The 24,379-nt window shown below is 40.9% G+C and overlaps 1 protein-coding gene across 2 annotated transcripts in view; it reads left to right on the top strand.

Annotated features, from left to right (window-relative positions):
* Positions 1-21,310, top strand: part of Spats2 (spermatogenesis associated serine rich 2) — a 63,070-nt gene extending 41,760 nt beyond the window's left edge. For both annotated transcript variants that reach the window (XM_048365043.1, XM_048365033.1), the window contains exons 7-13: positions 117-296; positions 4,376-4,511; positions 8,988-9,046; positions 13,512-13,621; positions 16,908-17,010; positions 18,790-19,001; positions 20,088-21,310. In XM_048365043.1, coding sequence (XP_048221000.1) covers positions 117-296; positions 4,376-4,511; positions 8,988-9,046; positions 13,512-13,621; positions 16,908-17,010; positions 18,790-19,001; positions 20,088-20,396 — 1,109 coding nt within the window. In that variant the 3' untranslated portion in view covers positions 20,397-21,310. The remainder of the gene's footprint in view (positions 1-116; positions 297-4,375; positions 4,512-8,987; positions 9,047-13,511; positions 13,622-16,907; positions 17,011-18,789; positions 19,002-20,087) is intronic.
* The last annotated feature ends 3,069 nt before the right edge of the window (positions 21,311-24,379 follow it).

Here is a 24,379-nt window from a genome sequence, read left to right as displayed (position 1 = left end):
CTTGTTAATACCCATGGCTTTGCCTAAAACATTTTTTGCCTGTTTTATTTGGGTAATTAAGATTGCTTGCCTGATTTACCACTACATTGTGCTCTAAACAGTCTCTTTCTTGACAGGATCTGTACTGGAGAATGGTGTCGCTGACTCTGAGTCCAAGTCTTTGACGATGCGCTCTGTTAGGAATGCTCAGCAGTCCAGGAATGCTGCCAAGTTTCCCCTAACATCCACCATAGGATCTCAATTTTCAAATCTGAGGGTAGAGGATGTTCTGCTCTCCTCTACCAATAAAAGACTAGGTAAATCAAAGACCCTGATCTGATTACTAGTGGAAGCAAATTACTTCTTTGTTATCATAGATGAGGTTTCACATGATATCAGAATGATATATTTTCTAGGTTGTAATTACCTAACCCTTCCCTACTTTTTTGTATGCAGTTGGGAATCTTAATAGTTCAGACCATACAGTCTAGTTACAATGGCAAGAACTCTTTTTGTAAATATAGTTAATGTCTGTGTGTTGCCAGGATGGCTTAACTCCTTTCTTTCTTTCTTTCTTCTTTTCTTTCTTTCTTTTTTTTGGTGCTAGTCCTAGGGCTTGAACTCAAGGCATGGGCTCTATCCCTGAGCTCAAGGCTACTGTTCTACCACTTGAGCCACAGCTATACTTCTGGCTTTTTGAGTGGTTAATTAGAGAAAAGAGTCTCGGGCTGGGGATATGGCCTAGTGGCAAGAGTGCTTGCCTCGTATACATGAGGCCCTGGGTTCAATTCCCCAGCACCACATATACAGAAAATGGCCAGAAGTAGCACTGTGTCTCAAGTGTCAGAGTGCTAGCCTTGAGCAAAAAGAAGCCAGGTACAGTGCTCAGGCCCTGAGTCCAAGCCCCAGGACTGGCAAAAAAAAAAAAGTCACAGACTTTCCTGCTGGGCTGGCTTTAAGTCATGATCCTCAGATCTCAGCCTTCTTAGTAGCTATGATTACAGGTGTGAACCACCAGAGCACCCAGCTCTGTTTTTTGTTTTTTTGTTTTTAACTAATTTGGCCAAATGTGGTAGTTGTGCCTGTAATACCAGAACTCAGGAGGCTGAGCCAGGAAGATTTCAAATTCCAAGCCTGCTTGGGGTACATAGTAAAACCAAATCTCAAACTGAAACATAACTTAGCATTGACTGGTAGTGTAACTCCTTTGGTGTTTGGTTTTTTTTTTAAGCTATAATCATTTAAACAAATAATTAAACATGTTAATAGCTCCTCTGAGGGTTTTGGTTTGGTTTTGTCTTGGGTTTTTTGGGGCTTTTTTGCAGGGGGAGGGAACAGGTCCTGGGGCTTCTTGAACTCACGCTTGGGTGTTGCCTCTGAGCTTTTAAAAGGTGATGTTCAGAGGGGGTACAGTTACATAATAAGGTAGTACATTTCTTGTCATATTTGTTACATCCTCCCTCATTTTTCTTTCCCTTCCCTAGTTCAGATAAGCATATATACAATACCAGTATACCAAAATCATATACAGCCGGGGATATGACCTAGTGGCAAGAGTGCTTGCCTTGTATACATGAGGCAGGCCCTGGGTTCAATTCCCCAGCACCACATATACAGAAAATGGCCAGAAGTGGCGCTGTGGCTCAAGTGGCAGAGTGCTAGCCTTGAGCAAAAAAAAAGAAGCCAGGGACAGTGCTCAGGCCCTGAGGCCAAGCCCCAGGACTGGCCAAAAACAAAAACAAAAAAAAAACAAAATCATATACAGTGACCACAGAGGGTACGCCACAGGAAATTTACCTAGTACATTAAACATAACGACAACAATAAAATCCTCCTGATGCCATCTCTTGGAGTTCATTTTGCTTAACCTCATCTTAAATAATCATATGTATGCAACCATTGAGCTCTTGTCATCCTCTGATAGGCCTATCCTAGACCTTTTTATGTTTATTTAGTAATTGTTTGGTTTTAGAGACATAATATAAAGTCCCTGACCAAAACATGTGGAAATACCATTTGAAAAGAAATTTGTTACTTTACAGACATGATCTCTACTGTCTCGCCCCTCCCTACCCCCCAACCACATATCAGGGAGACCATGCGTCCTTGTTCTCTGTGCTCTAGGCTTGTCTTGCTCAACATTATGTGTTCAAGATCTGACCATTTCCCCGTGAATGCCATTATTTTATCATTCCCAATTGCTATGTAGTATTCCATTGTGTACAGGTTCAAGGTAGTACTCTTTATCACTTGAGCCACAGCTCCACTTCCAGCTTTTTGGTGGTAATTGGAGATAAGAGTTTCATAGACTTCCCTACCCAGGTTGGCTTTGAACCTCAGTCCTCAGATCTCAGTCTCCCTGAGTAGCTAGGATTGCAGGCGTTAGCCTATCTTCCTAGCTTCCTCTGAGTTTTATGTATCTATGCATAATGGTCCAGTCCTATGAACAAATTATTTAATCCTGTGTACTAAATTTTAATTAGTGTAGCTCTCCTTTTTCATCTTTGTAGCAGCCCTCATCTTAGTGCAAAACTGTAAGTCTGATAATATCCAATCAAGTAAAAATAAAGGAAGTTAAATAAAAGCACGAAATATAAATAAAGCCTTTTAGGTATGTTCTTTCTTTTTTTCTTTTTGCCAGTCTTGGGGCTTGAACTCAAGGCTTGGGCACTATTTCTGAGCTTCTTTTGCTCAAGGCTAGAGCTCTACCACTTGGCCCACAGAATTACTTCCAGCTTTTTCTGTTTATGTGATACTGAGGATTGGAACCCAGGGCTTCATGCATGCTAGGCAAGCAATCTACCACTAAGCCACATTCCCAGCCCTTTAGGTATGTTCTAAAAGATCACAAAATCAAATTAGAGTGAAGAATTGAAAGTGATAAGCTGGGCATGACAGCAAGAGCCTTAGTCTGAGCTACTCATGAGGCTGAAGCAAGGAGGATCACTTAAATCCAGAAGTTTAGGATCAGTCTGAGCAACACAGTGAAATCTCTTTAAAAACTAATTAAGGGCTGGAAATGTGGCCTAGTGGTAGAGTACTTGCCTCATATACATGAAGCCCTAGGTTCAATTCCTCCGCACCACATAAACAGAAAAGGCCAGAAGTGGCGCTGTGGCTCAAATGGTAGAGTGCTAGCCTTGAGCAAAAAGCAGTCAGGGACAGTGCTCAGGCCCTGAGTTCCAAACCCCAGGACTGGCAAAAAAAACCACAACAGGGGCTGGGGATATAGCCTAGTGGCAAGAGTGCCTGCCTCGGATACACGAGGCCCTAGGTTCAATTCCCCAGCACCACATATACAGAAAACGGCCAGAAGCGGCGCTGTGGCTCAAGTGGCAGAGTGCTAGCCTTGAGCGGGAAGAAGCCAGGGACAGTGCTCAGGCCCTGAGTCCAAGGCCCAGGACTGGCCAAAAAAAAAAAAAAAAACACCACAACAACAACCCAAAATTAATTAAAAAGTTGAAAATTTGAGCCAGGTATGGTGGTTCATACAAAACCTATCTCAAAACAGCAATAAGAAAAGGATTAAAATTTTCAAATGTGACAGAAGCCAATGGCTCATGCCTGTAATTTTAGGTACTCAGGAGGCTGAGATCTGAGGATTGTGGTTTTAAGCCAACCTGTCCAGATAAATTCAAGAGCTTCTTACCTCTATTTAACTAGCAAAAAGCCAGTAGTGGAGATGTGCCTCAAGTGGTAGAACTCCATCCAGCCTTAAGCCAAAAGATAAACAAGAGCACAAAGCTCAGAGTTCAAGCCCCCAGTACTGGTATAAGGAGTAAAGTTAAAAATATGTTTTAACCAAGTGCCTGTAGTTCACGCCTGTAATCCTAGCTACTCCTGAGCTTGAGATCTGAAGATTGCAATTTGAACACCCAGGTAGGAAAGTCTATGAGATCATTATCTCCAATTAAGCACCAAAAAGCTGGAACTGTAGCTGTGGCCCAAGTTGTAGAGTACTAGACTTAAGCAAAAAAGTTCTGTGACAGTGCCCATTCACTGAGATCAAGTCCCAAGACAGCACAAAAAATACTTTTGGTTGTGGGGCTTGAACTCAGGGCTTGGGTGCTGTCTTTGAGCTTTTTTGCTCAAGGCTGATACTGTACCACTTTGAGCCACAGTGCCACTTTCCAGTTAATTGAAAGAAGTCCCATGGACTTTACTACCTAGGCTGGCTTAGAGCCTCGATCCTCAAATCTCAGCCTCCTGAATAGCTAGGATTACAGATGTGAGCCACTGGTGCCTGGCAAGATTTTTTTAAATAGTAAGAATAAGAATAATAAATACAAACTTGAGAAATTGCTATGAAAAATAATATTGTTGGGCAAGGATGGTCATTTAGGAAACATTTTTATTCCATATGACATAAATAATCTTTGGGATTTTTCCCCCCAAGGTTCTAATATTGAAAAATCTGTAAAAGACCTCCAGCGTTGCACAGTGTCTCTTGCACGGTATCGAGTTGTAGTTAAAGAAGAGATGGATGCTTCCATTAAGAAAATGAAACAAGCTTTTGCTGAATTACAGAGCTGGTAAGTGAAGTTTTATTTGATAAATAATAGGCATAAAAAGAAAATTTATAAAGATGGTTAGCCATTGACTAGATTCTTTAATTCTAGATTCCTACATATTCTCTACATAGTGAGCAGACATGTAAACATTCTGTGGTATATATTTTTTACTGTTTTTTTGGGGGGAGGTCACAGCCAATATTTTTTAATGATAAAATATAGAGTAGATCACACACTCAGTGTCTGTCTTTTAAGCTAAGACTATAACAAATAAAAGATATTTGGACAGCATTATAGAATAGAGCCTTTTTTGTTGTTGTTAGTAGTGGGGCTTGAACTCTGGGCCTGGGCTAGAAGAGATCCTTTTTAATGCACCTCACCCCAAATATGTCTTCTGTACTCTATTAATCATTGTTTTCCTTTACTTTATTATTACCTTTTGGTTAGCATATATTTTATGCAAGGAGAGCTTTATTGTCGTATATTGTCAGTGTACGCGCAAGCATACCCTGTATCTTGATCAACCCATATTTTTCCAATATCTAAAACTTCTTTTGGTGATTTAATAATAACTACAAACTTAGTCCACAGCAAACAGACAAAAAGTGTAGGTCCTGGTCGGGAGAATTTGAACAAGAAATAGAGTATTGGAAATGAAATAACACTTCCAAAAAGTTAACTTGTCATAATGTAAAAAAAAAAACAAAAAATCTTTTAAGATAGGTAATTCATCTAGTGATCCTGAACCTTGAGTTTTCACCTTTTAAGATTTATAGCTGGAACTTAATTTTATGGCTTCTATTTTTCTTAACACACATCTTTTTTTTTTTTTTTTTTTGCCAGTCCTGGGCCGCCGACTCAGGGCCTGAGCACTGTCCCTGGCTTCTTTTGGCTCAAGGCTAGCACTCTGCCACTTGAGCCACAGCGCCATTTCTGGCAATTTTCTATATATGAGGTGCTGGGGAATCGAACCTAGGGCTTCATGTATGCAGGGCAAGCACTCTTGCCACTAGGCCGTATTCCCAGCCCCAACACACATCTTTTGCTTCTGCCAAATTACTTGTTTTCTTAAAAATTTAGCATTCATATCTCTTCTGTTAGTACTATTTAGTACCACGTTCAGCTGGATGTTTTTGTATTTCTGCATTTACTTAAATAGAACCAGTTCTCCTAACCTCACTTTAAGCCCTAAAGTCTAAAAAAGTCTCCAAGGTAGTTTTTATTTATTTTCTGGACCTCTAAGACAAACCATCATGTCCTTTGCACTATATATTTTTTTTTTTTTTTTTTTTTTTTGGCCAGTCCTGGGCCTTGGACTCCGGGCCTGAGCACTGTCCCTGGCTTCTTCCCGCTCAAGGCTAGCACTCCGCCACTTGAGCCACAGTGCCGCTTCTGGCCGTTTTCTGTATATGTGGTGCTGGGGAATCGAACCTAGGGCCTCGTGTATCCGAGGCAGGCACTCTTGCCACTAGGCTATATCCCCAGCCCTGCACTATATTTTTATCAGATCCTGTTGACATACTTGAAAAATAAAAGAACCGGGCTGGGAATATGGCCTAGTGGCAAGAGTGCTTGACTCATATACATGAAGCCCTGGGTTCGATTCCCCAGCACCACGTATATAGAAAATGGCCAGAGGTGGCACTGTGCCTCAAGTGGCAGAGTGCTAGCCTTGAGCAAAAAGAAGCCAGGGACAGTGCTCAGGCCCTGAGTTCAAGGCCCAGGACTGGCAAAAAAAAAAGAAAAAGAAAAGAACCAATTGTAGTTCATCACAACTTTGCCTTGGTAGGCTTCTGGTCTTCATGACTGTTAAGCTTTCTGATTAGTCATGAGACCTGATTTCATTGAGAACAAACCTGAATCAGGAAGTAGTTCTGGGAGAGAGATTTGTGAATTCCTGCTTTCTTGGAAACCAGCCATAAATGACAAGTGAATCTTTTTTTTTTTTTTTTTGGCCTGGGAACTATATTTAGTATTGATTAACAGACTTTGTAACCAGTTCATTTTAATTTAAGAGAGATTACCTGCCCTTCCCTGCTGATGTAAAGCTCTTCTCTCTGCCTGAGGTGGGTTTTTAAGCTATCTTACTTCAATGTTCTTTGTAGTTGGAACTTCAAGACATAATTGACAGGTGAGTTTATTACTCCATTTGACACAGAACTAGGGCTTCGTGTTAATGTCATTTACAAATCCATTTTTCTGTTCGTAACAGTATTTGAACCAAAAGGTTCTTACATATTTGCAGCAGTAAGATTGCATTATCCCTGACAAGGCATCATGGAAATTATGTGGAAGACTTCTTTTGCTCTGACAGCAAATAAAAGCTGACCCATACCTGAAGAAAAATAAAATAAAAAACTTTCTAATACTTAAGACTTAAAATCTTTTCTTGCTAGTGATTTAATAATCATTGCTAGATCCAATTTTACTTTCCTTGCTAATTGATACAATTTGTCTGCTTTACATTGTTAGAACTGTTATTTAATTTGAATTCAAGATTGATAAGAAAGCAGGAGATAAGCTGGGTGCTGGTGTCTTACTCCTGTATTCTTAGCTGATCGGGAGGCTGATATCTGAGGATCATAGTTTGAAACCAGCTTAGACAGAAAAGTCTTATCTGCAATTAATTACCAAAAGGCTGGAAAGTAGAGCTGTGGCTCAAGTAGTAGAACTCTTACCTTGAATGGAAACACCTAAAAGAGTACCATGCCCTGAGTTCATGCTCCAATACCAGCACAAAAACAAAAATATTACCCCACCCCTAATAAACAGGGAAATTGTGCTCTAGTGTGGTGGTATGAACCTGTAACTGTAGCACTTGGGAAGCTAAGGTGGTAGGATTAGGAGTTGAAGGCTAGCCTAGGCCACATAGCAAGACTTTATCTCAAAAAAGTCAAAAGCTGGAGATAAAGATCAGTGGTAGAGTGCTTACCTAGCACATTCATTGACTGCCATGGTTACATCATCATTCCAAAAGGAAGGAAGGGAGGTAGGGAAGAAGGAGTAAAATCTGAACTCAAAATTTAAGGAAAATTGAGATACTTAATTTATGTAAAATTTAAGATTCTTTTTGTTGTTTTGGGGTGTGTGTGTGCGTGTGCATATGTGTTGGTTGTGGGGCTTAAACTCTGGACCTGTGCACTGTCCCTGAGCTCTTCCGCTCAAGGCTAGTGCTCTACTAATTAAGCCACAGTGGTCACTTCCAAATTTAAGGTTTTTGAAATGCTAATTTTATTTGGCATTCTAATTTTAAACCCTAGTATACTTTAAAAAAAAACTAGCTAAACTGAAGAAAAAGCCTACCAGATTGCTTTTATAAATGTTTATGAGAAGTGAGCCATGACTGTTTTGTGTCCTAAACACTAAACTGAGGGGCTGGGAGGTGTGGCTTAGTGATAGAGTACTTACCTAGCATGCTTGAGACCGTGGGTTCAATTCCTCAGTACAACATAATTTTTTTTTTAAAGAAAAACTAAAATGACAATGACTTGGTACAGTTGGAAACACCTGTTGAAATGTATAAATCCTAATCACAGAAGCAAAGCTGTTGATTTACTTTTTGCCAGTCCTGGGGCTTGAACTCAGGGCCTGGGCACTGTCCCTGGCTTCCTTTTGGTCAAGGCTAGCACTCTACCACTTGAGCCACAGTGCCACTCGTGGCCCTTTCTGTTTATGTGGTGCTGAGGAATTGAACCCAGGGCTTCATGCATGCTAGGCAAGCACTCTGCCACTAAGCCACATTCCCAGCCCAGCTGTCAAATTTTATAGACCAAAATATCTTGTTAAAATGTGAGTTTGGGGCTAGGGACATGGCATAGTGGCAAGAATGCTTGCCTCGTATAGATGAAGCCCTGGGGCACCACATATACAGAAAATGGCCAGATGTGCTATGGATCAAGTGGCAGAATGCTATCCTTGAGCAAAAAGCAGCCAGGGACAGTGCTCAGGCCCTGAGTTCAAGCCCCAGGACTGGCAAAAAAAAAAGTTCGCTTGTAGAAATCATTATTTTCCTTAAGGATTCGCTTTAGCACAACTTACTTTTAAAATGTTTTATAACTTGCTACTGCCATCTACTGGTTGTCAACTCCTGGACTTCAACTGTTCTACTGAAATTTATAGAAGTAACAGAATTAGGTCTATTTATTTTTATTAGAAATCTTAAATATTCTTTGTTAACAATGAGGCACTATAATTTTCATGTGGCCCATACAATAATGCAAATTTTTCCAGTCTTCACTCTTCAGAATGTGCTGTTTCTAGTAATACTTACAAAACTATATGCTGTGAACCAACTGTATAACTCATGGAGGTGGGATGAGGAGGGGGGAAGGTGGGAGGAAAATGAGGGAGGAGGTAACAAGTTGGATAAAAAATGTACTCACTGCCTTACGTATGAAACTGTAACCCCACTTTGACAATAAATAAATAAGAGTGTGCTGTTTCTGTATTTGAGTTTCTAATTGAGTCTTTGTCTTTTTGTTTTGTTTTGTTTTTTAGTTTAATGGACCGAGAAGTGGCATTGCTTGCCGAAATGGACAAAGTAAAAGCTGAAGCCAGTAAGATAACCACTCTTTATTTAAAACTGTTATACAAATAGTAGCTTTTCACCTCTCAATCCTTATAAAAGGAGCTTGTATGAATGGGGCATAGTGGTGCATTACTGCAATCCCAAACATTTGGAAGCAGAGGCAGGAGGATCTCCAGATTGAAGCCAACCTGGGCCAAGTTAGCATGACCCTATATAAAAAAATAAAATAAAAACAAAAGAGGTAGGACCCTGGCTCGAGTGATAGAGCACTTGCCTAGCAAGGGTAAGACTCTGCTTAGTCCTCAGTACTGAAGGAAAAAAAGCCAGAACGAATGCCACCGTAAGAGTTTATATTGTTAAGCCAGGTACTGGTGGCTCACGCCTGTAATCCTAGCTATTCACCAGGCTGAAATCTGAGGATCGTGGTTTCAAAGCCAGCCCCGGCAGTAAAACTTGTGAGACTTTCATCTCCAAATAACCACCAGAAAGCTGGAAGTGGATCTGTGGCTCAAGTGATAGAGTGCAAGAGTTGAGCAAATGAAGCTCAGGCACAGCACCTAGGGCCCCTAGTTTAAGCTCCAGGACCTGCAAAAAAGAGTTTATATGTAGTCTTGAGAAGCTATACTGTGCTGCATATGAACCCTTCCAAGAAAATTCACTTTATAAGTGTCTGGGGTATTTTTGTTGTTGTTGTTGTTGTTTTGTTTTTTTGCCAGTTCTGGGGCTTGGACTCAGGGCCTGAGCACTGTTCCTGGCTGCTTCTTGCTCAAGGCTCTCTACCTCTTGAGCCACAGCGCCACTTCCAGCCTTTTCTGTGTATGTGGTACTGAGGAATTGAACCCAGGGCTTTGTGCATGCAAGGCAATCACTCTACTGCTAAGCCATATTCCCAGCCCCTGCAAGTGTCTGTTTTAAGAGTATTTCCAAATTTAAATATTTTAAATTAGAGTTTCAGTATGTAAAGATTGCATCATGGTATCTGCCACCTAAGCATAATCCATAGGAAAATTAAGTATTCTGCTGGTGCTTAGGTTTCCTTTTATTTTGTTATTCCCTTCAATGATTAAAGAATTCTACTGGGATTTTTTTTCCCCCATTGGAAAAATACCTTGAGCATAATGAGAGAAGATGACATCACGTTACCTACAGTTGAGTATATATGTTCCTGTCCTTACCTATCTCAAAACTTACTTTACTTTCTCAGTTTGTAACAGCCTTCACTCAGTATCTGTAATTGGTAAGAAAAGAAGGCAGTGGGCTGTGAGTCCAGAGTGCCATCTCTAGGATTTCTTAAGGGCTTACTGAAATAGATTTGGAGGAATAGAGTAACAGGAAATTTGTGGAGTTTTGAATGGAAGCATCACAGACCTGGTTTTTGGTCATTTCCATTATGTGTTAGCCTAAAGGTATACAGCTACATGTAAACAAGTATCAGCCATGGTTTGGGGTATTGACTTGGGGTTTTTCGGTGGCAGATTTTACTTTGTGCATTGACTACCAGATTTATAATTAGGAAAGTTGTTTCTTTTTTTTTCTTTCCTTTTTTTTCTGTCTCTCTTCTTTTTTTTTTTTTTTTGAGCCAGACGTGGGGCTTGAATTCAGGGCTAGGATGCCATCCTTGAGCTTTCCTGCTCATGGCTAATGCTCTGTCACTTGGGCCACAGCTCCACTTTCAGCTTTTTTGGTATTTAATTGGAGATAAGAGTATCACAGACTTTCCTGCTCAGGCTGGAACTGTGATCCTCAGATCTCAACCTCCTGAGTATCTAGGATTACAGGTATGAGCCACCATTGCCTAACTCCCCCCCAAAAAAGGAAAGCCTTTTTAAAAATTTTTGCCAGTCCTGGGATTTGAACTCTGGGCCTGAGCACTGTGCCACTTGAGCCACAGTGCCACTTCTGGCTTTTTTTTTTTTTTTTTTTACATATGTGGTGCTGAGGAATCGAACCCAGGGCTTCGTGTATGAGAGTCAGGCACTCTACCACTAGGCCACATTCCCAGCCCCCAAAAATGCTTTTTAAAATAAATATTTTACAGAAAATTTCAAACCTATTTCAAATACACAAATACAATGAGTCCTCATTACCCAGCTTCAACCAGCTATCACCTCAAAGCCATCTTAATTTATCAAAGTCAGAGCTGTACCTAACTTTATCAACTTTGTCTTTATCACCTTTCTCCCTGAAAATGCTGATCCTCAGTGACAATATAATATTTTTTTTACTAATACTGCCAAGAAGTTGCTGCTTTTTTACACATTATAGTTTTACTAAATTATATACATATAGCACTTAACAGCTCAGTTTTTCACACATCTATATATGCTGTCACATCAACTTTTTGAAGTAGTAGGCTTCTCTTTTTTTTTTTTTATTAGAAAATGTGCTGGGCATTAGTGGTTCATACCTACAATCCTAGGTACTTAGGATGCGAATATCTGAGAGTCACAGTTTTAAGCCAATCCAAGCAGGAAAGTCCATGAGATTATTTATTCTTATCTCTAGTTAACCACCAAAAAGCCAAAGGTACAGTTGTGGTTCAAGTGGTAAAGCATTAACCTTGTACAAAAAAGCTAAAGGATAGCCTAGCCCCTGAGTTCAAGCCTAGAACAGGCATGCATGCGCATGCACACACAAAAGCTGGGCGCTGATGGCTCAAACCTGTAATCCTAACTACTGTCTGAGATCTGGGGATTGAGGCTGAAAGCCAGTCTGAGAAGATAATTCCAAGAGACTTATCTCCAGTTTACCAGCAAAAAGCCAGAAGTGAAGATGTGGCTCAAGTGATAGACTTGCTAGCCTTGAACAAAAAGGCAAGGAGAAGCATGAGGCCCTGAGTGCATTGTTCAAGCCCCAGTAGTAGCACCAAAAAGTGATTTGTTCACTATATTTATATAATTAATTCCTCTAAATTACATGTTGTATATAGAAATCTTTACTGAACCCATTTTGTCCATCTGAAATCTGTAATTTTGTCGTGAAATCCCAGAATGCTGCTGGAGCTGAAAGGAACTGAAGTTGATAGGAATGGGAAGTAGTTTTATGTTCAGAGCTAGAACAATAATAAACTCTTTGTAGCTGTTGGACCTGGCTGTTAAGAAACTTTAGTAGACATACTCGTGGCATTGCTTTGATTGATTAACCTGATGTGGTTATAGGCATCCACAGTGGCACATATATGGCACTTGGGCTAAGTAAACTTGCTAAAGACATTTATCTGTTTAATACCTGATAAAAGCTCTTTTTTGTTGTTGTTGTTTTTTTTGTTTTTGCTTGCATGAGTGATGGGGCTGAACTCAGGACTTGGGCACTGTCCATGAGCTTCTTTTTTCTCAAGGCTAGTTCTCTACCACTTGAGCCACAATGGGACTTCTGCCTTTTGCTGAATAGTTTATTGGAGATAAGAGTCTCATGGACTTTTTGAACTGTGACCCTCAGATCTCAGCATCCTGAGTATCTGGGATTACAGATGTGAGCCACCAGTCCCTAGCCACCAAGCCTACCTTAACCCTGGGCTTTTTGGGGGGGGGGCAGTCCTGGGTCTTGGACCTCAGGGCTTGAAGCACTGTCTCTGGCTTCTTTTTGCTCAAGGCTAGCCTACCACTTGAGCCAAAGCGTCACTTCTGTTTTTTCTATTTATGTGATGCTGAGGAATCTAACCCAGGGCTTCATGCATACAAGCAAGCACTCTACCGCTAAACCACATTCCCAGCAACCCTGGGTTTTTGATAGGAAGAAAAGAATGGATTTTCAGTTCACTGAGAAATGATGATCAGGTTTTGCTGGACAGGAATATCAGAGTTGCTGGTGGTAAAGTTTCTTGGTGGTTATCTGACAATTCTAATTCTGTTTCCTAGGAGGATTTCTTTTGTCCATGACAGATTTTTATAATCTCTTTTATTTGCCATGGCTATACATGAATTTTGTAGATTAGGGAGCCTGTGGAACGAAGTGTGATCAATCTCCCTTAGATTTTTACCCAAGGCTGGTGCTCTACCTATTGAGCCACAGCCCCACTTGTTTTTTGGTAGTAATGGAGATAAGACTTTCGTACTTCAGGGGCTGGGAATGTGGCCTACTGGCAAGAGGGCTTGACTCGTAGTCATGAAGCCCTGGGTTCAATTCCCAAGCACCACATATATAGAAAATGGCCAGAAGTGGCGCTGTGGCTCAAGTGGCAGAGTGCTAGCCTCGAGCAAAATGAAGCCAGGGATAGTGCTCAGGCCCTGAGTCCACGCCCCACGACTGGCAAAAAAAAAAAAAAAAAAAAGACTTTCCTACTTCAGCTGGCTTCAAACCTCAGTCCTCAGACCTCAGGCTCCTAAGTATCTAGGATTACAGGCTTACATTAGCTACACAAAGAAGGATTTCATTGTTACTTTTCCACGTGTTTACAATATGTTCCTATCATTCTTACCTCCTCTATCACACTGTAGTTTTTCTTTATCCTATTTAGCAACAAAGTAAGATTTATACACTTGTTTCCTCAACAGTGGAAATTTTGCTCAGCCGACAAAAGAAAGCAGAACTTCTGAAGAAGATGACTGATGTGGCTGTTCGAATGTCAGAGGAGCAGTTGGTTGAGCTCAGAGCTGATATCAAGGTAAAACTTCTCCTGCTTTTCTTCTTATCCTCAGAAACTAACATAGCAAATCTCCATTATTCATGGAGATCTACCCTTTCCAAACCTAGCCCACTTCTAGGTTCCCTTTCTCTATAAATGGTATTGCCAACTACCCAATCCTCTAAGTGAGAAACCTTCAGAAGGGCTGGGAATATGGCCTAGTGGCAAGAGTGTTCGCCTCATATACATGAAGCCCTGGGTTCAATTCCTTGGCACCACATATATAGAAAATGGCCAGAAGTGGCGCTGTGACTCAAGTGGCAGAGTGCTAGCCTTGAGCAAAAAGAAGCCAAGGACAGTGCTCAGGCTCTGAGTTCAAGGACCAGGACTGGCAAAAAAAGAAAAAGAAAAGAAAGAAACTTTGAAAATAAAACTTCATTTCCTAGCTGAGCACCAATGATTCATGCCTGTAATTCTCAGGAAGGAAGCTGAGATCTGAGGATTTTGGGTCAAAGCTAGCCCAGACAGGAAAGTCTGTGAGACTCTTTATCTCCAATTAAACACCAGAAAACTGGACATGGTGCTGTGACTCAGAGTGGTAGAGTGCTAGCCTTAAGTAAAAAAGCTCAGGGACAGCTCCCAGGCCCTGAGTTCAAGTCCCATTACTAACAAAGAAAAAAAGAAGAAACTACATTTCTCACACTGAATCTATCAATAGACCCTGTCTGTTTGACCTCCTACTAAATCTTAGGTCTGTCCTTTTCCTTTCCATCACTGCCATTAGGATCAAGCTACCATTCTGTCTTGGTCTTTCCATAATAGACTCTTACATAATTCACTCCAGCCACTTTGCCAGATCCTCATCATCCCCATCCTTCAACCATTCCTAACACTACAGTAACTTGCTTCAAACTTTCCAACACATTTAAAATAAATATTATCCTTAAAACAGTCTGCAAGGTTCTAAATGATTTTGCTTTTCCCCCCTCCTTTTTTCTTTCTCACACTTGGATTCCCTTTGTCCTCTGTACTCCAGCTCTTTTAAAAAGTCCTTTCCACAGATACTTCCTGTTTCCTCAGAGCACAGAGGTCGTTCTTGACCATCCCATCCTTCCTCACTCCCTTATGCTCCCACACTGGGCTCTCACAGCATAGTTATAATTTTATGTGCCTTGATCTGTCTTCCCCACTAGAATGCACAATATCAGGAAAGTCTGTATCCCAAGTGCCTAGCACAGTGCCTTGGAACATAACACGTTTTCAGTAAGCAACAGTTGGTTGGTCAGTTCTGCTTTTATAGAGAAAAATTAACAATTTGAGATGTTGCTTGTATATTGTAAAAAAATGTTTTTGCCAATCCTAGGACATGAACTCAGGGCCTGGGTACTGGCTCTGAGCTTCTTTTGCTCAAGGCTAGAACTCTACCACCTGAGCCACAGCACCACTTCTCGCTTTTTCTGATATTGTGGTACTAAGGAATCGAACCCAGGGCTTTGTGTATGCTAGGCAAGCAATCCACTAAGCCACATTCCCAGCCCATGTTGTAATTTTTATGAAGACAACCAGTGGCCAGGTCATAATTGGCTTGTTTCTTGAGACTGATTCTGCTGTGCAACAAGCCAGCTTCAAATTCTAAATCTTCCTGTGTTGGCCTTCTGTGTACTAGAATTATGTTATGGCTCAATACCTTTTAAATGTTTATATAAAGAATAGTGTTTGTGTTTCTGAGACTAACCATATGAACCCAAGAGAGGATGAAATATACATGAGCCGTGTAGACAATGTATTCTAAATAATTGTAAACAGTAAACTTAGCATGAATAATAGGAAGTTGGCCTTTTCTATCTAGAGCCCTTAACCTTTTCTCATTCTAAACACATAAGCTTTATCACCAAAATTGAGAGTAACACTTGCTGAGGAGGCGTCCAACAGCCTCTATGTGTATATGTATAGACATAGGTGGAAGATCATCTAAAATCTTTTAGGGATCCTTGTCATCATTCTGGTCCAGTGTTCATACAAGTCCATAAAGTACTTCTAGTCTCTCACTCCTCAGAATTTATTGAGATGAAATAGCCAAACAATACAAACTTATCTATTTTCTGTTTAAATGACTATTTCCTATTTAACTAAACTATGTTATAAAATTTTGTAGAACATCTTCAGTCTCATTCAATTCACTGGAAAAAACTGGAAACCCTTTTGGAATTAGATAGAATTCTGGCTCTCATAGGCATCACTTGTTTCCCTTCCCACATGGCTGAAAGGCTGCTAGAATACTTCTACAAGCTAAGGATCTGTTTCTTTCCCCATTCAGTATACTGAAGTAGGTACTGAGAAATTTAAATGTCTTACTTTCAGATACTTTTATTTCTGTCATTTCTGTTATGTCTTTGGCTCAACAAACTCTAAAATTTGTTTCAAAATTAATCTCAGACTAATATTACATGTTTGAAGGATCTGTTAGAAGAGGTTCATGTGCTTTCCTAAGCCATAATTTATTAAGGAGCTTTAGGACTTTGGTCCCAAAGATAATTTTTCTGTCTCCTTTTCCTGACAGTATTTCTGGATGCCTCTCAAGGATTCTGATGCGTTTGAGGCAAGAGGTGATCATCCAGACTATAGGCCCTTTGCTTTTTTATCTGAAAAAGATTCTTGGCTACCTTAGGTATTGTTTATTGAATGTATCTGCAGAAGCACTTAATTCCTGACATGTTTCAAATGTCCTGACAATTTCTATAGAATAGTTAGTATATGACCCAAGGGGTTGGTTACTTCTCAGCTCAGTCTGCTAAAAAGGATTAAATTACTTGCAGCATAAAACTCTTCTCATTTCTGAAGTTGACTTTTCACATGAGTGATTTTCCATCTCAAGAAATTGTTCCTATTTCAAAGACTATGAAATCTTGTACTATAAAGAAATGAAATGGTTTCCTAAGGAGGGTCCTATTGCAGAGCACCAAACCATCTATCTAAATGAAATCATTGTCATGGCTTATGGACATTTTGCTGCTTCTGCTTCTGTGTAAAATGGAACCGTATAGTGGAAAGAGAATCCTCCACTATTAATTTGTCCTTTTTTTTTCCTTCCTTAGTATTATTTGGATTATACCTACTGGGCTTTAAAAACATCCTGTAACATTTCATAAAACCCAAACTTATCTTTAGAGTCTTGTGAAAATGAGAAGATTTGATCAACCAGGACTGGCCATTTAATAAAATTTTAAGCAATAAGAAGGAGGAAATTGAAAATATAATTCTGTTTCACTTGTATATCCTGTATAGTGTTTGTCTAATCTGGAGACTTTCCTGTGCCCTTTTCCAGCACTTTGTTAGTGAACGTAAATACGATGAGGATATGGGTCGGGTAGCACGGTTCACCTGTGATGTGGAAACTCTGAAGAAGAGCATCGATTCGTTTGGGCAAGGTAAGATGGATGATGAGAGATTCTGGACATTAGAGGTGGTAAAGAGACTGTCCTCTAGTAATGAGAGATCAGTGTGCTGACCAGTCTCTGATTCTTACCTAGTGCCTCGTCTACACGTGTGTGTGTGTGTGTGTGTGTGTGTGTGTGTGTGTGTGTAAAACGATTCTGGGATACTTAAAAGTTTATGGGTGCAAATACCTTAAACGAGAGATGATGAGTATGTACCAGGTCCCTAACCACAAAATGCTCTTTTTTCCATTATTTTCTGCTGCATTGAGAGGTATACCATATATAATAGAACATGGGCTGGGAATATGGTCTAGTGGTAAAGTGCTTGCCTGGCATACATGAAGCGCTGGGTTTGATTCTTCAGCACCACATATATAGAAAAAACCAGAAGAGGAGCTGTAGCTCAAGTGGTAGAGTGCTAGCTTTGAGCAAAAAGAAGCCAGGGACAGTTCTCAGGCCTTGAGTTCAAGCCCCAGGACTGGCAAAAAAAAAAGGACATGAGGCTCTGGGACTGGATTTATGGCTTAAGTGGTAGAGTGCCTGCCTTAGCAAGTGTGAAGCCCTATGTTCACATCGCAATACTGCCAAAAAAAGAAAGAAGCGGGGAGGGGGGAGAACATAGGATTCTATGTACAGGCACATAATAGGTCCTTAAATAGTAGCATTAAAGATAGAAGAGGATGCAGCCCTGAGTGAAAGTTTATAGTGACATACCAATCCCTGAACTCATCTCCTCTAATTTTTCAATCTGAGTATAAAATGAAATGTTGGGCTTGACACGTAGCTTGGTGGTAGAGTGCTTGTCTAACATTTGCACAGACCTGAGTTTGAGCCCCAGCACTACCAAAACAAAAGGAGCAGTGATTATTAACTCATTAGTCCAAGTTTAAGGGCAAGAAAAAAAAATCTAGGGACTTGTTTGAATCATTAAATTTTGATAGCATTTGATTTGAAAATAATATTTTTCAGTTAGGTTGGTATTTTGAATTTGGGTTGTTTTTGCAAAAAGAATTTGGCAGCATAAACATTTGTTGTAAAGACTAGCTCTATAATTGATCTTGAGTGTTTTTAACCTTGCATTATTCGCTTTTTTAAAAAAATGGATTTTGTAAAAATTTGATTCATTTACCTTTTTTCTTTGCAAAGTCTGTACTTTAGAATATTCTTGCTTGGGAAACTGAACATATGGCCCATACTATTGTTCCTGGGCTTAGTCAGCTATTAAAGCCATAGCCAGTTTCGGTAGTAGGAAATGCCAAGAAGTCATTAGTCAGTGGAGGGGATGGGTAACTTGGTATTAAACTGTTCTGTCTTTAAACATGCCCATAAAGCATTGGAGATTTTGGAAGGAATAGAGGAAGAGAGCAGAAAAAAAATTTTTCTTTTCAGATATTTGCTTTATAGGCTTTCTTTATGATCATTCAAAGACAGTTCTTTTTCTTAAATTGCCAGTTTTGAAATGGGAGAGATAGGGGCTGGGAATATAGCCTAGTGGTAGAGTGCTTGCCTCACATACATGAAGCCCTGGGTTTGGTTCCTCAGTACCACATATATAGATAGAGAAAAAGCCAGAAGTTTCACTGTGGCTCAAGTGGAAGAGTGCTAGCTAGCCTTGAGCAAAAAGAAGCCAGGGACAGTGCTCAGGCCCTGAGTTCAAACCCTAGGACTGGCAAAAAGAAAAAAGAAAGAAAGAAATGGAGAGATAAGGGAAACCTTTTACCCATGATGCTCTTCCATCATACGACTGCGTGTTCCTCATTTCTGTTTCAGTGTCCCATCCAAAGAACAGCTATTCAACCAGAACCCGATGTAGCTCAGTTATATCTGTGTCCTTGAGTGAGCCCAGCGATGCCTCTGCTGCTTCTTCCACCTGTGCCTCTGCTCCCAGCCTTACAGGTGCTCATAAGAGAAACTCTGTACTGGGAGAGACTCCTGCAGCCTCAGCAAACTCCAGCAGCCGACCCTGCCAGCCTCATCGGGAGGTAATCTGGCTTCCAAACAGCATGCAAGGGAGAACAGACTCCTAATTGATGATGTTGAAGTGTTGATAGCTCAATATATTAATGACCTTTTTCTCTTTTCCCCCACCACTTACTTTCCATCCTCTAGTCCCAGTCAGTCTGAGAATGCATTTGCCATGATATTCCAAATCATCAGCTAAATCCTGTTGCCAAGAACTTCTGACTTTCCTATATTGACAGTGATCCTCACTATTGTAGGTTGTATTTCCTGATGATTAGTTACACTGGAAGTCAGGTACCCATCACAGGGAGGTTAAGCCCTTGGAGGGACAGCCTCAGCATGCATCCAGAAGCAGCAACTCTGTAGAGACTCAAGGTGACCATATCAAGAAGAGAACGTGAACCTGGGTGGTATGGGGAACAAACCCATAGTGGAAGAGTTTGTAAAAGAAATACAAGAGTAGTCCAAGGCAATGATGACTCTTATGCCTTCAGAATTGATATAACTTGGAATTAGAAGGAAAAAAGAAATCTCATAAACCATAAACTTTCTGGATTGTAACATGAAAAGTACAAAATGTGACAAAACATGGCTTAATCTCTGCTTTGTGATATATAGCATAGCAGACCACAATGGTGTTTATTATTACAGATGTTCAGGACTGGAGGCATGGCTGCAGTGGCAGAATGTTAGCTGTAAATGAAGCAGAAGCACAAAGCCTGGAGTTAAGCTCCAGTACTAGTGCACACATGTGTGCACGTATGCATGTGCACAAAATAAAAAGATAACTATTCATTACCTTCAGTATCTTAGGATCTTTGTATTAAGATGTGATAAAATATATATCCAATTAAGAGCTCATAACAACTCAGAACATTCTTTCTTCAGGGTTAGTTTTCTTCTTGTACCTATGTGAAGTTTCTCTTCAGTGGAGAATGGCAGGGAACAGTAGTAGTAACATGGTGGCTAGGTTGGATTGGCTGACAGAATTCTTAGTCCCAAACATGAGATACCCAATTATGCTTTCAGAAGAACCCATAGAAGTTAAACTGGAATCAGTGGGGCACTGTGATGCCAGAGTACCTTAAACATTCTCTTATCCTTAGGTATTGCCGGGAAACAGACGAGGACGAGGCTATAGGCCACAAAGCCAAAAGTCCAGCGACCCAACGAATCAAGGGCGACATGACAGTGTGGATCATTACAGAAATAGTTCATGGTATTCATCTGGTTCCAGATACCAGAGTGCTCCATGCCAAGCACTAGGAAATACTAGTGAGTGGGGCCATATTCATTCTACAGGGACCAATGGAACTGAAGCCAGCATGGAGCCTAGCCCATCTAAGCCTTCATTCAAAAAGGGGCTCCCTCAGCGCAAACCCAGGACCTCCCGGCCTGAAGCTATGAACTCTTGAAATTCCATTTGGCCTCTTCAACCTGATAACTGGACTTTAGGAAACATACTTAGATGTAATAACAAAAGAAGTTCATGTGTTAATCACTTTTTTTGTGTTTCATCCTGAATGTTTTGGGGTTTTTCTCTCCCTATAGTCTCTTTATCATTTTGGAGGGAAAACTTTTTCACCTTGATCTTTCTCAATGATAGGACTGATTCTTATTGGTCATTTTCATCAAGAATCAGGAGCAACTATTACCAGGTTTTTCAGATATTTAGCAGCAGTGCACCAGGTCTTCCAACTGCCTGAAAAGAAGCCTTACTCTGCAACTCACACTGCTGAGACGTCTCAGGAGGAAGTAGGTCAGAGCTAGTCCTAGCACCTTTTCTGTCTAAGCAGACCTGCCAGGTTACCCCAAATGTCAATCTGAATTTGACCAGAAGGAGCAGTAAGGGAATTTTATACTGAACTGGATTAGCCAGAAAAGGAAAATAAAAGTCAATTGGTGAAAACAAGAGAACACTAGGAAATATATGAGAGTCTGTCTCTCTCCCAGAATGTGCCTGTGATTTGACACTTGAATGGGGGTTTCAGTCCCCTGCTTGGCACCATAGCTTATCCTGCAGTTTCTTCAAAATACCCAAAGCCTTGTTTCCTGTTACCTTAGGCTATACCTTAGGCTGTAAAGTAGTCCAAGGAAGTCTGTGGGAAAGTAGCATTTAATTAAAATTTTTTAAGTTAAAAAATAATATTTCATTGCTTCAATATTTGGAGATTTTTGTTGTTAACTTCTCTCCCCTTTTCCTGAATCCTGTTCAAATCCTGAACCAAATTTATAGCAATATAATTAGTGTTAATTTAAGGTGTTATACAACAAAAATTGCTGCAGATCTTTATATGAATAAATAAAAGCAACTGCAAAAATGTTCTCACATTTGTTTCTCACAGCAGCAAGTGGCCTCATCTGTTTTTCTTTGGGCCTCATGGGTAGAAGTCACTCAGACCACTTGTTCCATGCTTAAATAAGGGTGTCTGATTCCCAAGTCATTTGTCTGCTGCTGCTTAGCTTCAGGACCAAATTAAAATGTGAAAGCCTGAATGAGCCAGTGCAGCTGTTCCTGTGGGAAAGGATCCATAGGATAGGGAATGGTGACTGTCAAAAGAGGATTTAGTAGTGGAGAGAAACCACAGGCGCCAACTACTCTCCCAGGGAACCAAAGGTTATATTGGCACCCCCACCTTTCCCATTCCCTATCCCTGGGCAGGAGTTGTAAAGGTAACCATATAATTGAGCTCCTACAGGTATTGTAGCAGGTGGCACTTGTGCCAGACACTTCCACTGAACCTCACCCCACCCTCAGCATCTATAATAACAGAGTTTTCCTTCCTTTAACATGTGTTCTCCCAGGCCCTAACTGTAAGTGGCAGTGGTGCAGAACTTAGCTGCCTCAGGGCTTCCCCTGGCTCTTGGGCTAAAGCTGAGCTGCCAGGGTTTAGGTTGGCTGAACAGATTGTGTGTGTGTGTGTGTGTGTGTGTGTGTGTGTGTGTGTGTGTGTGTGTAAAAGGAGGAGGGAGGGAGACTTAGACACTGGCTCTTGGAAAAGAAAACAGTAGTAAAGAAGTACTATAGAGCCTAAGAGCTATTTTTCAAGGGGCTGATTATTTTTGACAATTTATCCAGTACCTTCATCAGCCTGAATTGTCAGGATAAAGAACTGCTTTCTTGATTAATTGCTTGCCTATACTTTGTAGGAAATCTCAAGATTGAAGCAGCCTTGAGAAATTAAGAGAGCTATCCTGTATCTAGGCAGACTTTTTAACCACCCAGGCAGATAGGAAGCCACATGATTGTTAAAAATGCCTTGAAGGGGCTGGGAATGTGGCCTGGTGGTAGAGTGCTTGCCTAGAATGCATGAAGCCCTGGGTTCAACTCCTCAGCACCACATATACCAAAAAAAAAGCCAGAGGTGGTGCTGTGCCTCAAGTGGTAGAGTGCTAGCCTTGAGCAAAAAAAAAAAAAAAGTCAGGGACAGTGCTCAGACTGAGTTCAGGCCCCAGGACTGGCCAAAAAAAAAAAAAAAAAAAAATGCCTTGAAGCTGAAATTGGAATCTGGAATCTCCCTATAGGAAAATATTTGAAGGGTTTTTTTTTCTGACCATAATAACTGAAGATTATGAGGTTCCCCCCCTCCATTCATTGTCTTGTTATAAATTGCACAAGTAGTATTTAAAATAACTTATAATACAGAAATGTAAAGAGAAGAAAATTTTCATCTTTTATGTTCCTCAGGAATAATGACATTAACTTAGCATTCATCCTTCTAGACCTTTTTCAAAACATTGTGCATATGAAGATTGGCTTATTTTTTTCTTCAGTACTAAGGTTCAAGCTCAAGGCCTTGTGCTTGGTTGGCAAGCACTCCCAGCCCTTAAATTTTTTTCCTATAAAAAATTCAGCTGGGGGCTGGGGATATGGCCTAGTGGCAAAAGTGCCTGCCTCATATACATGAGGCCCTGGGTTCGATTCCCCAGCACCACATATACAGAAAACGGCCAGAAGTGGCGCTGTGGCTCAAGTGGCAGAGTGCTAGCCTTGAGCAAAAAAGAAGCCAGGGATAGTGCTCAGGCCCTGAGTGCAAGCCCCAGGACTGGCCAAAAAAAAAAAAAAAAATTCAGCTGGGCATGCCTGTAATCCTAGCTACTCAAGAGGCTGAGATCTGAGGACCACAATTTGAAACTAGCCAGGGCAGACAAACCCAAAAGATTTATCTCCTGATTTTAGTTTTTGCCATTTACAAGTATTGCTACTGTGAACATTCTATAATACATATGCCATCCCTTGTTTGTGGGAGTATATCTGTAGGGTAAATTCCTGGGAGATGAATTGCTGGATCATGTAATTCTTTTTTTTTTTTTTTGGCCAGTCCTGGGGCTTGGACTCAGGGCCTGAGCACTGTCCCTGGCTTCTTTTTGCTCAAGGCTAGCACTCTGCCACTTGAGCCACAGCGCCCCCTCTGGCCATTTTCTGTATATATGGTGCTGGGGAATTGAATCCAGGGCCTCATGTATAGGAGGCAAGCACTCTTACCACTAGGCCATATTCCCCAGCCCTGGATCATGTAATTCTTGATACAGTACGTGTGTGTGTACGTGTGTTTTACCGGAGTTTGAACTTGGGTTCCTACACTTGACTATACCACTAAAGTCACATCCTACCCTTTTTTTGGTCTGTTTTTTGTTTTTGTTTTTGTTTTTGTTTTCAGAGAAGATGTGCCTTTGCAGGCACTGGAGCTGGCCTCAGGCCATGACCCTCCTCCTCTGCCTCCCTTGGAGCATGGGCTACCACTGCTTGGACTTTTTTTCATCTTTTCAGATAAGCTCTCATCCGGGCTGTCTTCAGACTTGCAATTTTTCTGCCTCAGATCCCAAATATTAGGATTACAGGTATATACCACCATACTCAGCCAATTAAGTAGTTGGTCAGTCAATCTCTCACCCCTAGGCATTAAACTCAAGGCCTCAAACTTACTAGACAAGCCCTCTGTCGTTTGAGCCACACTTCTAATGCCTTTTTCCTTTTGTATGTGTGTGTATGCTAGTCCTGGAGCTTGAACAAAGGGCCTGGGTGTTGTCCCTGAGATTTTTTTGCTCAAGGCTAGCACTCTGTGTCACTTGAGCCACAACTCCACCTCCAAGTTTTTAGAAGTTGAACTGGACATAAGAGTCTTACGGATTTCCTTGGCCAGGCTGGCTTTGAACCACTATCCTCAGATCTTAGCCCCTTGAGTAGCTAGGATTACAGGTGTGAGGCATGGGTACCTGGCTGGCTCCGTGTGTGTGTGTGTGTGTGTGTGTCTATGTCCATGCAGATACCCCAGGGCTTAAAATCAGGGTTGTATACTCTTGTTCAACTTTTTCACTCACAGCTGATACTGTACAACTTGAGCCACACTTCTAGCCCAGTTTGTTTATTTTCTCCTTCATTAGAGATAGAGTCAGA

Source organism: Perognathus longimembris, chromosome 1 (assembly GCF_023159225.1).
Source record: "Perognathus longimembris pacificus isolate PPM17 chromosome 1, ASM2315922v1, whole genome shotgun sequence".
NCBI classification, from domain to species: Eukaryota; Metazoa; Chordata; class Mammalia; order Rodentia; family Heteromyidae; genus Perognathus; species Perognathus longimembris.
Note: the sequence above shows the minus strand (reverse complement) of the source record. Positions and strands in the feature narration are given on the sequence as shown.